This window comes from Dromiciops gliroides, chromosome 4 (assembly GCF_019393635.1).
Source record: "Dromiciops gliroides isolate mDroGli1 chromosome 4, mDroGli1.pri, whole genome shotgun sequence".
Lineage (NCBI taxonomy): Eukaryota > Metazoa > Chordata > Mammalia > Microbiotheria > Microbiotheriidae > Dromiciops > Dromiciops gliroides.
This window is the reverse complement of record NC_057864.1, coordinates 168,480,302-168,495,468: the sequence shown is the minus strand read 5'-3', so window position 1 is coordinate 168,495,468 and position 15,167 is coordinate 168,480,302. Positions and strand designations below refer to the sequence as shown.

Here is a 15,167-nt window from a genome sequence, read left to right as displayed (position 1 = left end):
AATACATGATGGACCTTAGCCCCTGACCTCATCATTATTATTCAGACCCTATCCTTAAAACCATATTAAATTATACCATTTGAAAGTATTTTTTATAACTATTATTTGAAAAAACCTTACATCCAATTAGCTCATTTGTCTCAAAAACCCCAAGAAGTTTCCCATCCCACCCCCAATTACAATTCAGAAAGCAACATCATTTTATTTGCCCAAAGGTAAGCTGTGACTGAGCCATCTATCCCAATCTCCACATCTAATCTCTTCCATGCCTCTTGGGGGTGAGGGGATACATAACTCCTACACTCAATTCTCCTGTCTCACTCTTTCCTAACCCCCCTCCCAAAGAATTTCTGTTGATGACTGATGATAGGTGCCGTTCCAGAACAAAAACACAAAACCCAACCTGTTGTATGGATAAATATATTAGTAAATAAATACATTTCTCAACATAGTGCCTGATTCAAGCATCTTTCTGTGTCTGGTTCAGATATAAATAACCATGTGGGTTCTTAGATGATGCTTCTCCCCACCAGTTTTAAGAAGCCCTGGAGCTTCCTTCCATGGAGAGTTTTTCCTGCTTCCCCCCACATTTCCATTCCAAAAAGGGGTAGTGCCTGAGAGGAATGGTACAAGGCTTAAGTTGCCCCAGGGTGGGCACCATCTTAAAGAGATCCCTCTAGACCCTGCTCATTAAGAGCTTTAACTTTTTGTTCCATTCCCCACTCTCCCTTTCACACCTTCCCTACTACAAGGGTATCTGTAGGATTCACATTGCAGAACTGAACCGTCAAGCTCTTTAGCCTCATGGATGTCTTCCTCCTTCCTATACTCTCTCCACTTTTGGTCTTAGGACCCAAATGCCTGATCTCCTTTTTTGACTTTCTCACTGTCCACTCAGATGAACTGTCTTGCTTTCCCCTATACCAGTGCTTTATGCCATCTGCAGGGATAGGGGAGGGGCAGGGAAATTCTGATGAGAGCTACTGTGAGGTAGCTTTAGAAATATGGTCGTGGAAGGAACCTTAGCAGTCATAGAGCACAAATCCCGCCTCCTGCCCCCTGATTTTACAGATGACAAAACAGGCCAAGTGTGGTTAAGTGACTTGCCCAGGATCACAAACATGGAAGTGCTGGAATCACTTCTGAAACAGTTGGAGATTCTGAAAGTCAGGTTGGGGACTAGGCTTTGGCAGTTTTGTCAGGCCCCTCAGTCCCCTTATGAGCCATGATGTTAAACCTTGGCTTTTAAACATGTTAGGCCCTTTCCAGGGCTTATCATGTGGCTTAATAAAGTGGGTACCACAGGTTTAGGAAGAGTTGAATAATTCACTGTGAATTTAAGGATCCTCTCAATCCTAGTTGTCCCTTGGATAAGCTTACCATCCCCCTTTCCCCCCTTCTCTAATAAAAATAGTAAGCAGAAATAGATTTGGGGGTACAGATGAAGAAGGAGTCAGATGGCTATTTGGATACATATCTGTAACTCGGCTGAACCACGCAACTATAGTGCTCTCTAGGACTCTGAATGAATGTAGGTAATGAAACCATCTGGTCTCTAGTGGGCTGTGGATAGAGAAATAGCCTAGAAGTTACACCTCAACATGGCTGTCTTCAGAAGGTTTAATCTGGAAGAGAGCCAGGCTCATATAAGCAGCAGCTAGAAGCCCTGCTAAGGCACTGACTCATCTATGCTGCAGATCTTGGGACCAATATCATCCCAGAGCCAAGAGCAGGAAACAAAACCAGAGATATGGGAGAGCACTCTCAACACCATCATCCCTTTCCCCTCCACTGGCACTTCTGAGTGCAGTCAAAGAAAGGGTGTTCACTGAGTCCCTTTCTTCTCTTAGAGGGGGAGGGCAGCTGGGATTCTGAGCTGGGCTAGGTGCCAAGTCATCCAGGGCACATTGTTGTTGGAAGCCTTGAGCTGGAGCTTGTCCCATCTCACACTGCCTGTTCACACAGCTCTTCAATCTCCTCCTCTGGACCTGCATTCAGAGAAAAGGGAAGGGCATAAGTCTCTGAAAGAAAGGTTGACTTTGTCTTCCACCACTAACCAGAAGACAGCACAGCCAGGAGACACCAAGATAGACAGGACCTGAGAGAAAAGGGGATGCGTAAAAGGGTGACCAGACTGAGAGCCAAGAGAAATCTCAGGTGGAACTCAAAAGGAAGGAACATTAATTTTCCTTTCCTTCCAAAGAAGATGTTCAGATTTGACAGCAAAGAAAACAAGTACATGCCAGGGCCTAAAACAAATAAGTACAAGAGTAACAAAAATCAAACAGTATCTCTAAAGTAAGTGTAATATTCTTTTGTTTCCTAAGTTCCCTTGGCATTTGTCTTCTTAAGACTCTGGACCTAGATTGATTGTGGGGGAGCCCTCTAAAGCTGTCAACTGCTTAATGCCTTAGCCCAGGTATCTGGGTCTGGGAGAAATAACGAGTAGGGGAAACAGCAGTTCAGGAAGACAGTGATTTTGGAAAACAATTTTTGCAAAGCTGAACTTGAAAATTAACCCATCTGTTGCCATCTGATTGCAGCTGGGAGGGATGAGGTCCCTTTTGGGACAAGTTAGATCTAGCTAATAAAATTATCCAGAGGGGTTAGGTAAGCCCACAATTGTTTCCCTAATCTTGAAAGAAAGAAACCCAAGAAGACAAGGATACTATGTAGGGCAGGGGTGACACTGTGCTCAATTATTCAATAAACATTTATCAAGTCCCTACCTTGTGCTAGGCACTGTGCTGGGGAAACCAAAACAAAAAATGAAATGATTCCTTACATTCTAATTAGAGACAAGTACATAGATACATAGATATCCCTATGTATATACAGGGTATGTATATAAAGAGAACAAAATAAATACAAAATAGTTTAATACAAAGTAGTTTAGGAGAGAGGGCACTAACAATTAGGGGGATGAGGAAAGGTTTCATTCAGGTGAAAGTGGTGCTTGAGTTGCATCTTGAAGGAAGCAAGGCAGAGTTGTGGAAGAGAGTGCATTCCAAGCAAGGAGGAGAACAAGCACAAAAGCACAGAGATGAGAAATGGAACGTTTTATGTAAGAAGAAGGCCATTTGTTTGGATCAGGGAGTGATGTATTAGGTTAGAAAGATACTCTGGAACCAGGTTGTTTTATCTCCCCTAAAATATATATGTGTGTATTCCTGTGTGTGTGTAGACATATTATTATATTGTTGTTCAGTCATTTTCAGTTGTGTCCAACTCTGACCGCCTTTTGAGTTTTCTTGGCAGATACTAGAGTGGTTTGCCATTTCCTTCTCCAGCTTATTTTACAGGTGAGGAAACTAAGTCAAACAGGGTTAAATAATTTGGCCAGAGTCACATAGCTAGGAAGTGTCTCAGGCTGGATTTGAACTCAGGAACATGAGTCTTCCTGACTGCAGTCCCAGCACTCTATCCACTAGCGCCACCTAGTTGCTCCCTCCTAAAATATACATATGTACATATCTCCTCTAATATATATGTTATCTTCCTTAATATATGTGTGTATGTCATCTCCCCTGAGATATGTATATATGTGTGTATATGTTATCTCCCCTAAAACAATGGAAGCTCCTTGAGAGTAAGGATCATTTTTTGTTTACTTTTGCAAATTCCAGTACTGAGCACTGTGCCTGGCACATAGTAGGCACTTGATGTTGGTTGACTGATTGACAGATCTCACCTCAGTCCCATATCCTTTTTTTTCCACTCTTAATCTCACCAGGAAACTCACCAGGCTGGGCTGTCAGTGCCTGGCAATGTGGGTAAGGACATGCCCTGTCCTCCGGGACGCCAGAACTCCATTCAGTGGGTGTCTCCTCAGGTGGACAAGGACTCAGTGGGTGACAGTGTGTGAGGCACAGCCACACAGGCTGTGAGTTTGAATAACAGGGTCCTGTAGTGTTGGGTAGCAGCCTTGTATCCAGGCCCAGAGGTCCAGGGATTAATGGGTGGGCTTCTCGAGGCCAGGGATATGTTAAGCTAGAATCATGATGGGGAAGGGCTTGGAAGGTAGGGATCACAGGAACATCCTGGGGAAGGGTGGCTGAGACAGGTTCTGGAAGCCCCCTCCGTTTCCTTTGTTGGTGTCGTGTCAAGATAGCAGTTCTCTGTAATCCTAAAGGGCTAGGAAGGTGAACAGGGCTGGGACCAGAGTTTTCTTCAGAGCCACAATGTGACTCTGTGAGGGCCCGAGGCCTTGTATAAGAAAGCTGCCTAGATGGGGATGGGGGGATGGATTTGGGGGCTTTTTGGACAAGAGGTGGCGGCTCTGATTGGGGTTCTGTCCGGGAAGCTGTGAGCCTGAGCTGGCGTAATCCAGTTTCTGGGCTAGCTTTCCTGCCGTGCCACTGGAAGCGCCTTTTGTAATGATGGTGCCGGTGTTTATGGTAGTGGATATGGCTGGACACCTGGACATCCGCTTTTGGCACCACTGAGTCCAGAGAGCGGGGCCGGTAACCTATGCTGGGCTGTACCTCCTCCTGGGTCTCAGCTTCAGGGCTGCAGTATACCAAGGGGTCAAAGTCACTAAGGGAACTTTGGAAGGTAGAGCTGCTGCCATGGATGCCCTGAAGGCTAATGTCTGTGCAATTGACCACTGAGTCACTGGAAGAACCGTGGCAGGGACCGGAACTGGAGTCACTGGCTGGTCCATCTGCCAGGTAGCCACTTCTCTCTGTACGATAGCTCTCCCCTGATCCACTGCTGTCATGTGGCCTTAATCGTCGTGGAGAGGCTAAGCAAGCTGGTGGATGCTGCATGGAACAGGCTCTGAGGCGCCCCAGCCTCCAGTTAGCAGCATGGGGATGCTGAGGAGCTGCTGGGCGAGGTTGAGTGCATGTGTGTCCAAGATGCAAGGTTCTGGGTGGGTGGTGATGCCAAGAACTATGCTCCATGGAGGATAAGAAGGGGCCAGATCGAGGGTGTTGGGTTACTGGAGTCTGTGAAGTGCCCTGAAAGTATGCTGCAGGTAGATGATAGTGGGCATGACCAGGATGCTGGCGAATGAGATGGAGTCTTCTACCAGGTTCTTGGTATGGGCGTGAGGGTCCTGAGGCCCGGGAAAATGGACCTCCCTCTAGAAAAAAAGAAGAATTTCAAAATTTGGCACTACTCATTTGGTGGTTTCGGGGAATAAGAACCTCAGCTCCCACCCCTCACCTTCACACAGACACATCCTCTGAAATTCTGTCTCTCTTTTCTTCTCCTCCAACTTGGATGATCTCTCCCCTGAGGAAACCCATCCAGTACACCTATCCCACCACCTCTCATCTACTACTACTTTTCTCCTTGGTTCTAAGTCCTGTCAACCTCCCAAAAAAGCCTTTTCTCTAGGGAACCCTTGGCTCGAATCACCTACCTATGATATTAAACATGCAGAGTGGGCAGGTCTGGTGCTGATGCAGCCAAGGGTCCACACAGGTACGATGGAATTCATGGCGGCAGGAAATAACACGTAGCTCCTGGATGGAATGAGAATCCCCGAAGGGTCAAGACCCAAGAGGATATGGAGCCACAAAAATATAAAGAACCCAGCATCTCACCTTTCTACCCCAACTTCTTGCTGTCTCTCCCTTCTACCTCCCAGAAAAATGAGAAAATAGACAGAACCACAGAACCCTGGAGCTTTCTCTCCAATTTCCACCATTTGGAGAGGGAAGGCAAGAACAGAAGAAGCCCACATAACCCCACCAATGCAGCATATGAAGGGCTTTCCCTAGACAGGGTCCCATGAAACTCCAATCCTTCCTTCCTGAGGTCAAGTTAGGGAATTAGGAGGCCCTTCCTCACCTGCCCATCTGTAAACTCTTCTAGGCAGATTGCACAGATGGGTGCAGAACTGCAGCTGCTCCCAGAGTCAGACCACTGGGATTGTACTTGTCTGCAATTGGTCCTGTACCTTCGAGTGGCCAACTGGCTGATCGCCCAAGCTGTTCGTTGCTGCAAAGGCTCCTGGGGAGAGAAGCATGGGCTTAAGAATGATAAATATTAGCTGCCCCCATAGCCCCAGGATCCTAGCCCTTATTTGGTATCTTCAGCTCCCAGGACCTAAGGTTTTTTCCCCCCAAGAGCCCCCAAAGTAAAGTCTGAACCATGATTAGTTCACTGTCACACTGTACATGGCAGTTATTCCTTTTCAATTCTCTTTTTCTCTGTTCCTCTCTACCACACAAAGTCATACTGCTCATATAGTAAATTCTTACTTCCCCAAAGGGAATCAATGAGAGAAGTCTGAAGAGTGAATGGGGGCTTGGATGATGAACAGAAGAAACAGTTTGAACTGAACATAATATTCATTCTGCCTTTATTGCCCCCCCACCACCACCAAAAAGGTGAGCTCATCAATCTCACCGGTCTGTGTCGGGGGCGGCATCGGATCCGTAGCACAGAAGCAAGGATGACCACAAAGATGATGCCCACCACAGTGAGGAGGATCCATACATCATAATCTGGCTATATAGAAAGCAAAAGAGAGAAGGGCAATGACACAAGTGTGACCTAGGTCAAACACAGATGTAATTTGGGGACCCAGAAGGTGATCGCCATCCATTTTCAACACTGGTTCTTTCAATTGATTGGCCTTGGATTGGGAAGAGGGTGTTGGGTCTCCCTTCCCAGAGATACTTCTAAGGGGACTATTTTCATATTCACCTAATGAGACTGAGGTAGAAAATTATTCAGCTTTGGAGAATAATAAACAGGATTCTTTGGGAAAGTCACAGTGAAGTACAAATGGAATGGAATCCTGATTGAGAGAGAAGGGGGGGGGGCAGAGCCAAGATAGGGGAGAGAAGCCTACTGCCTGAGCTCTCCCAAATTTCCCTTAAAAACAACATTAAATCAAGCCTCTGAACAGATTCTGAAACTATGGAGCCTACAAAAAGAAAGAGGATCACAGTCTTCCAAATGGAGATAATTTAAAAGACTTCAGGAAAGGTCAGTCTCACTCAGGCAGGGGAGGAGCGTAGCACACCTCAGCATAGCACAGTGTGGAGAGGGTTGGGGCAAGACAGCAGGAAGCAACTGAGGCCCCTTGATTCTGGCTCAGTGGGCTAGTGGCACAGCAGGCCAGTGGTGAGATCCACCAGCACCAGCTGAGAGGGCAGGCTGCCAGCTAGGGGCCCACCCACCCACAGGACAGGTGCAACCAGGCCTGTCTATCCCAGTGTGTACGCTGGAAGCAAGCCCAGGGTGGTGAGAAATCCGCAAGCCATAGAGGCCTCAGAGCAGAAAGCCAGCGACACAGCCCCTATCTCCCAGCACAAGAAGCTTGAAACAGCGACCCTGGTGCCCAAGGAGTGGACCTCAACCTTAAAAATAATAATAATAAGCTGCAATATGAGCAAGAAACAAAAAAGAACTCTCACCACTGAGAGCTTCTGTATCAACAGGGAAGAGACAAACACAAACTCAGATGAGGACAATACTCTCAAATTGCCTACATGAAGAAGCCTCAAAAGGGAAGATGAATTGGTCTCAAGAACAAAAGGCCTCCTTGGAAGAGCTCAAAAAGGATTTTTAAAATCAATTGAGAGAAGTAGAAGAAAAAATGAAAGAAACGCAAGAAAATTAAAAAAAAAATCAGCTTGGAAAAGGAAGCACAAAGATTGACAATTCATTTGGCTAAATGGAAAAGGAGCTGCATAATCTGACCAAAGAAAACAATGCCTTAAAAATTCGAATTGGACAGCTGGAAGCTAAGGACATCATGAAACTCCAGGAATCAGTCAAACAAAATCAAACGAATGAAAAAATAGAAGAAAATGTGAAATACCTCATTGGAAAGACAACTGACCTGGAAAACAGATCCAGGAGAGACAATTTGAGAATCATTGGAATCCTGATTGAGTTGCAGTGTGGTATGGCAAAAAACAAACAAAAAACCACTTGGGATCAAGAAACATAGATTCTAATCCCAGCTCCTGTTATCAGTTGTATGACCTTGAGCAAGTCACTTAATCTCTGTGTGGTTCAACGGCTTCCAATTATAAAATCCTGGAGCTGGAAGAGACTTTACAAACCATCATCTCCATTTATAGTGTAGAAAATGAAGGCTCAGAGAAATGAACTTGGCCAAGATTACACAATGAACCAGCAGCAGAGAGAAGCTGAAAACCCAGGGCTCCTGACTCCTGGGCTATCTTGCTATCTTTCTTTCAGTGATCAACACTAAAGGTAAAATCAGGGATAACATTCAACAAGGCTCCAAAACAGTCCTGCCCCCCTCCTCCATTCACACATGCTCCTGCTGCTCCTGAAAGGATGACACAATAAACAGCATCCTGGGAGAGGAGTCCATCTGTTCCTGTCCCATTCCCAGAGATAAAAAGTAGAAGATGTTGGGGGCAGGGAACCCTCACCCAAGCTGGGGGCTCCTTCAGCTCAATTCGCACATGGGCCTTTTGGTTCTTGTACACAAACTCCATCAACTTCTCCGCATCCTTGTCCCAAATCAACACCACTGGCCACCTCAGTCCCAGGGGCTGCTGCAGCTGAATGAGATAAAACTCTGTAAATCATCTAGAGTCCCCCCGTTATACCTCCCTCAATTTTAGGGTCCCTGCTGCCCTCAGGCCTTGCCAACACCTGGTCTCTAGTTCCTCTTCCCCAGGCCCTCCAGAAGTCATGGATCTATTTCTCCTCCCTCCATCTCCCTAAAGGCTTCCTGGTACCTGCTCAGCAGCAGCACGATCCTCAGTGATATCAAAGAGGACAGCACTTGCTCCTCTCTCACCTGCCATCCGAGCCTGAAAGAGAAACAAGCAATAAAGTCAGGAGTCCCAAAAGGAGATACCTATCTGTATCTGAGCTCCAGGTGTTTTATCTGGCTATCCCCAATGCCTGAAATGTTTTCCCTTCTTCCTTTCTGACAATTAGCTTACCTGTTGTTAGTACTGTTCTTCAGTCATTTTCAGTCATGTCTGACTCTCTGTGACTCCAATCAGGGTTTTCTTGGCAAAGATACTGGAATGTTTTGCCATTTCCTTCTCAAGCTCATTTTATAAATGAAGAAACTGAGGTAAACAGGGCTATGACTTGCCCAGGGTCACACAGCTAGTCAGTGTTCGAGACCAGATTTGACTTCCTGAATGCAGGCACAGCACTTTATCCACTATGCCATCTAGCTGTCCATTACCCTCCCTGGCTTCCTTTAAGTCCCAACTAAAGTCCCACGTTATACAGGAAGCCTTCCCAAACCCCACTTAATTCCAGTGTCTTCCCTCTATTAATTATTTCCTATTTATCCTGTTAATAGTTTGCTTTGTAAAAACCGTTTGCACGTTGTCTCCCCCAATTAGATTATGAACTCCTTGAGCTGTCTTTTGCCTCTTTTTGTATCCTCAGCACTTAGCATAGTGCCTGGCACATAGTTTACTTGATGGATGGATTATATCCTAGCCTCACTCTTTCACACATTCCTGCTGATTAATAGGTACTTTTTTTTGAAGACTCTAACATATACACATACAAGAAGTCCCCATGTCCTAGGCTCCAAAGCAACACTGCATCCTCCTTACATGCATACTTACAATGCTCCTCAAAGGAGAAAAGAAAGGTACTTTCAGTGCAGGTACTTAGAGCAGTAGTAACATATCGGTTCCTCTTTCGTTCTCAGAGGTGAAGGTAGGAAAAGAGGATAACAGACATCTAGGTTCTTGAGAGGCCAATCTTAAGAGCAGAGCCCAGGACCTAATTCTTTAAGGGGTGCTTTAAGAACCAAGGACAACATTTATTACCTTGCAAATGCATTCTTTCCTTCCCCTTTCCATGGCCCTACAATAATCCATCTTAAAAGTCTCTCCTCTTCCACATATTCACCTGTCTCCCTTACACACACACACACACACACACACACACACACACACACGCTCTCAAGTTCTGGTTAGCCTTGGAACCCTGCCAGGCCTGCCAGCTCTTTCCTTGGCTTCAGTTCAAGATAACTTAAAGGAGTCTACATTCTTAGCTCTGTCCCCTAACCCTTGCTTGATGGTAACACCAGGAATACGAGGGGAAGACAACTGAGAAGACATTTCTACCCAAACACAGACAGAAGATAATGGTGAAAGGAAACCAATTTTCCCCGAGAAGATAACATGGACATAAAAAGGTACACAGGGAAGAAAAAGTATATTAAAACTAAATAGGCCGTATATGAGAGATACCTTTTTTCTTAGGAGCTGGGGAGAAGGGTAGTGTGTAAAGGATTGCTAGGCTAAATGTAATAGTTCCCTGCTCCTCCCACTTTAGTAAATGGCTCTTTGAGCTACTAGCCAGTTTATATTCTAGGGCAAATGATTTTTATCTCAATGATAACATCTTAATTCCATGCATTCCCCAGATCAGTTGCCCCACTGCCTGGAGTTGCTTGTTATGGTCTGAGGCTTCCTTAGCAGCAGGGAAGGAGTTAACCTAAATGTATGAGGTGGTGGCAGGAAGAGGAGCAGAGTATGGAGCTGGAATTTACTTACACTTTTATTTTTTTCTTCCAACTCTTTGATCTCTGTGTCCCAGGAAGAGCCTGTCAGGACAGGTCTCCTGCCAGGCAGGCTCCACCAGGCTTCCCTCTCCCCTGAGGGGGCCCCTTAGTGCCAGCAGCCTCTGGGCAAGGGAGCCTCGGGAGAAGGGGAAGGAGATACCAAGGCAATACCCTCTGTGACAAGAGTAAAAGGGAGAGAGCATCTTCTCAATCTCACCCACTAATTCCTCTCAAGACAGGGTTGAGTAGCCTGCGGCCTTTCCCAATTCTAAAACAAGGGCTCAGAAAGTCAATTGCCTGGAAAGTCACCGAATGCTAGACTAAGAGTACAAAGAGTTCAGCCCCCAGCTTCCAGGCACTAAACTACCCTGGCAAAAAGGAAAATCTCCAGTTTTCAAAACCTTCCCAGGAAGGAGATTCTTTAGGTTTTCCTGGTTACCTCCCCCTTTTGTGTTAATCTTGTGACTCCAAAATTGAGCTTGCATCTGTCTAGGGGTCTAATCAGGTATCTGCAGTGGTATAGCTGGGTCAAGGATCAGCAGCTAGGGAAAAATAGGAAATTCCACCCCAATTACTCCAGGGCATATTAAATGGGTGGGGGGGGGGGAGGATACAAACTCCAAACCAACCCAGATTTCTCTCTTCCTTTTGACTACCCAGGAATAAACAGGTTTGAGGAGTCATCTTATAGGTCTAGGAAACAGGATTCCCAAGTTCTGCATTTCCTATCATCTTCACCCCCACCCTAGTTTCACCATCTAGGAAACAGAACATATGAATATAGTCTGATCTAGGAAAGGCAATAGAGAGTATGGACCAGATAGTAGATGGAGGTACCAGGATAGCACAGCACAAGGAGGAAAGCAAAGTCTTCTAAAGATTTCCTTACCATCCCCACCCTTCCCTTTGAAGGGTTGGGGTAAGGAACAGTGGAAAGTAATTATTGCAACGTTCAAACGTCCCAGCCCATTACAGCCCATAATTACAAAGTAGTAAAAAATGATCAAAGAGCCTAGGATGTTTGCCAACAGGCAAAAACAAACAGGACTTTCAGGTAGTAGATTCCCCTGGCCCAGGTTTGAGGAAAAATGCCAGATTTGGTGACAGATGGCAGCAAGTGACTGGCATTTGTGCATATACAAAGCCATCAATTGCCACATCTTCCCAGAAGCCCAAACAATCTCCTTGGTTTCTTCTGGAGGCAACTGGTGCTAAAATGAAGTCATTAAAAGTCTCCTCAATGGCTGGACAAGTTGTGGTATATGAATACAATGGAATACTATTGTGATGTAAGAAACGATGAGCAGGAGGAGTTCAGAGAAGCTTGGAGGGTCTTGCATGGGCTGATGATGAGTGAGATGAGCAGAACCAGAAGAACATTGTACACAGTATCATCAACATTGAGTGTTGATCTACTGTGATGGACTATATTCCTCTCACCAATGCAATGGTACAGAAGAGTTCCAGGGAACTCATGATAGAAGAAGATCTCCAAATCCAGGAAAGAAAAAAAAAAGAACTGTGGAGTATAGATGCTGAATGAACCATACTATTTCTTTTGTTTTTGGTGCTGATGTTTTTCTATTTTGAGGTTTTTCGTCATTGCTCTGATTTTTCTCTTATAACATGACTAATGCAGAAATATGTTTAATGTTATTATGTGTGTGTATGTATGTATATATAAAAAACCTATATCAGATTACCTGCTGTCTAGGGGAGGGGAGAGGGAGGGAGAAAAATCTGAAATTGGAAAGCTTGTATAAACAAAAGTTGAGAACTATCTTTACATGTAATGGGAAAAAAAACTTTATTAATTTTTTAAAAAGTCTCCTCAGAGAGGCAGGGGTATAAGAAGGGAAAGGATAAATCCTTTAAGGAGGCATTATAGGAATGGCAGTTAAAAAATTAAAATGTAGATTCATAGACAAGCCTTCAGGATGGAGGCTGATTCTGTTTTCAGATACTAGCTTTAGAGACAGACTCTTCAGGCAAAGTTCCAGTGGTAGCCAGCCCACCAAGGGTGGCAAAGAAAGTTGCTTAGGCAACCACCAGCAATACTAAGTGACCAAACCAAGGAGCAGCACTGAACCTGTTTTAAAGTCGTTAGGCCAGTTTGTTTGCTTCTTTTGTTTTGTTTTTTTTTTTTTTGCGGGGCAATAGGGGTTAAGTGACTTGCCCAGGGTCACACAGCTAGTAAGTGTCAAGTGTCTGAGGCTGGATTTGAACTCAGGTACTCCTGAATCCAGGGCTGGTGCTTTATCCACTGTGCCACCTAGCCGCCCCCTAGTTCCTTTGCTTCTTAACTTTTGCAAATGCAAAAGTGGAAAACTCCTTCATTCCTAAGGAAGAATATTGCATTCACCCTACTTCTCCATATGGGAAAAGTAAGTATAGTTCCTAGCAATCTACCGAAATGATATAATTTCCCTTTTACCCCATGATTCTGGCCCAACTTAGCCTGCTTTGTCACTTATGGCACAAGGTTATCATGTCTCTGAGCCTCATTTATTCCTCTATAATGTACTTGACTAACTTCACAGACCTTTGAATAGAGGGATATAACCTAAAAAACTGAGTCCTACATCCCGCAGTAGATTCTACTGACCACTCACCAGTGTTCTGGACTGGGCTGCGCTGGGCTAGTCTTGGGCAGGGAATGGAGCCGACTTTGACTCCTAAAGGTTTACAATTGGAGGGGATGTGGGAAAACTGGGACCCTTAATCCACTGTTTGTGGAGTTATAAACAGATCCAACTATTCTGGAGAGCAATTTGGAACTATGCCCAAAGGGCAGTAGAATTATGCATACCCTTTAATCCAGCAATACCACTGCTAGGTTGCATCCCAAAGATATCCCCCAAAAAAGAAAAAGACCTAGCAACTCTCTTTGTGGTGGCTAAGAATTGGAAATCCAGGGAATGCCCATAAATTGGGGATTGGTTAAACAAGTTGTGGTATATGATTATGGTGGAATATTATTGTGCTATAAGAAACTACAAGCAGGATGACTTCATAAAGGCCTCAAAAGACTTGCATGAACTGATGTATAGTGAAGTGAGCAGAAGCAAAAGAACATTGTGAACAGAGACAGCAATATTGTTTGATGAAGAACTGTGAATGACTTACCTATTCTCACCAATACAATGATCCAAGACAATGTCAAAGAACTAATGATAAAGCATATTATCCAACTCCAAAGAAAGAACTGATATTGATATAACACAGAGTGAAGCATGTTATTTTTCACCTTTCATTTTTTTCCTTTTATCCAAGTTTTCATGTACAAAATGACTAATATGGTAATGTTTTACATAACCTATATTTGATTAGCTTACCACCTCTGGGAGGTGGGAGAAAGGGATAAAATTTGGAAGTCAAAACTTTAAATAAAAATGTTTATTTATTTATAAATATGAGGCAATTGGGGTTAAGTGACTTGCCCAGGGTCACACAGCTAGTAAGTGTTAAGTGTCTGAGGCTGGATTTGAACTCAGGTACTCCTGACTCCAGGGCTGGTGCTCTATCCATTGCGCCACCTAGCTGCCCCCAAATGTTTATTTTTAAAAGCTTACAAAACCCCATAGGGAATCACTCTTTTCCTCTGAATCACTATAGTACTTTATACTAATCACATGACCTTTGTTGTATACTATTTGTCTCAGTTACTTGCAAAATTTTATTATTTTGTTGAATAGATTATAAACTTCCATAGGACAGGGACTGTTTTATGCCTTTTTGTATCCCCTGTAGTGTCTTGCACGTAGCAGGTGCTAAAAATATTTTCTAAATGAGTGAATTATAGGCTGAGATTTTTAAACAGGGGAAATGAGGTGCTAAGAGGTGATAGTGCTTCCAGCAAAGGATTTGTAAATCTTATGTGTTATGTAAATATAACTGATTGTTGTGATGATGATGATGATGGAGGTGGTGGTGGTTCTAGAAACGATGATGAGTCTAAGCAAGGAGAAGGTGGGGACCTCCAATGTGAAATCATGCTTCACCTTTGGCAGTTCTACAGAAGGAAACCATATGGAGATCTCTCTTAGAAGATCCTTCCAAGGACAAAGAAAAATAGGCCAATGAATGGCCAACTCATAATTCCAGCTATTGAAGAAGTATAGCATAGATTCTTGGGCAGGAAAACATGGGGAAAGTGACTGACTGATTTCTGCGGGCCAGGGTGGAGTCACAGCACATATTCTCTCAAAACCAGGAGATGAGCAAAGCACATTGCCTATGTTATGACCCTTGCCCCAGGGGTCATTACTTTACCTTGCTAGCCAATGACAGACAGGGCCGGGGGGCTCTCCTTGGGCTCTCCAGCTTGACAATGCTTATGAAACCAGGTTCCAGGTTGTCATCATCACTGGCGTTGCATAAGTATAGAGGATGGGACTGCAGGAACAGAAAGACAAGCAATTTAGTGAACCTTTGGCAAGCATCAGGAAGAAACATTAATTTCAAATCCTCTGATCTTAGCCCTAGCCATCACAGAATCTCAAGCCTTGAAGGAACTTTGTTTCTAGCCTTCACAGTAATGTGAACACTTTGATAAAAAGAACTGTCATTCTGATGGTTGTGGGATCTGGGATTTTGAAAGAAATTGATAGAAAAGGAGAAAGGTACCAAAAATGACAGGGGTTGGGTAAGAAGCCAGTGGCAAAGCAGTTATAGCTAGACT

The 15,167-nt window shown here is 44.4% G+C and overlaps 1 protein-coding gene across 1 annotated transcript in view; it reads right to left on the bottom strand.

Annotated features, from left to right (window-relative positions):
* Positions 1 to 406: 406 nt before the first annotated feature.
* The window catches only part of RNF43 (ring finger protein 43), a 103,556-nt gene continuing 88,795 nt past the window's right edge, over positions 407 to 15,167 (bottom strand). Inside the window, exons 2-9 of the mRNA XM_043999426.1 lie at positions 14,759 to 14,881; positions 8,682 to 8,756; positions 8,370 to 8,501; positions 6,361 to 6,462; positions 5,800 to 5,961; positions 5,369 to 5,471; positions 3,743 to 5,086; positions 407 to 1,988 (exon numbers count right to left, since the gene is read on the bottom strand). Of these exons, the coding sequence (XP_043855361.1) occupies positions 1,945 to 1,988; positions 3,743 to 5,086; positions 5,369 to 5,471; positions 5,800 to 5,961; positions 6,361 to 6,462; positions 8,370 to 8,501; positions 8,682 to 8,756; positions 14,759 to 14,881 (2,085 nt within the window). The 3' untranslated portion in view covers positions 407 to 1,944. The remainder of the gene's footprint in view (positions 1,989 to 3,742; positions 5,087 to 5,368; positions 5,472 to 5,799; positions 5,962 to 6,360; positions 6,463 to 8,369; positions 8,502 to 8,681; positions 8,757 to 14,758; positions 14,882 to 15,167) is intronic.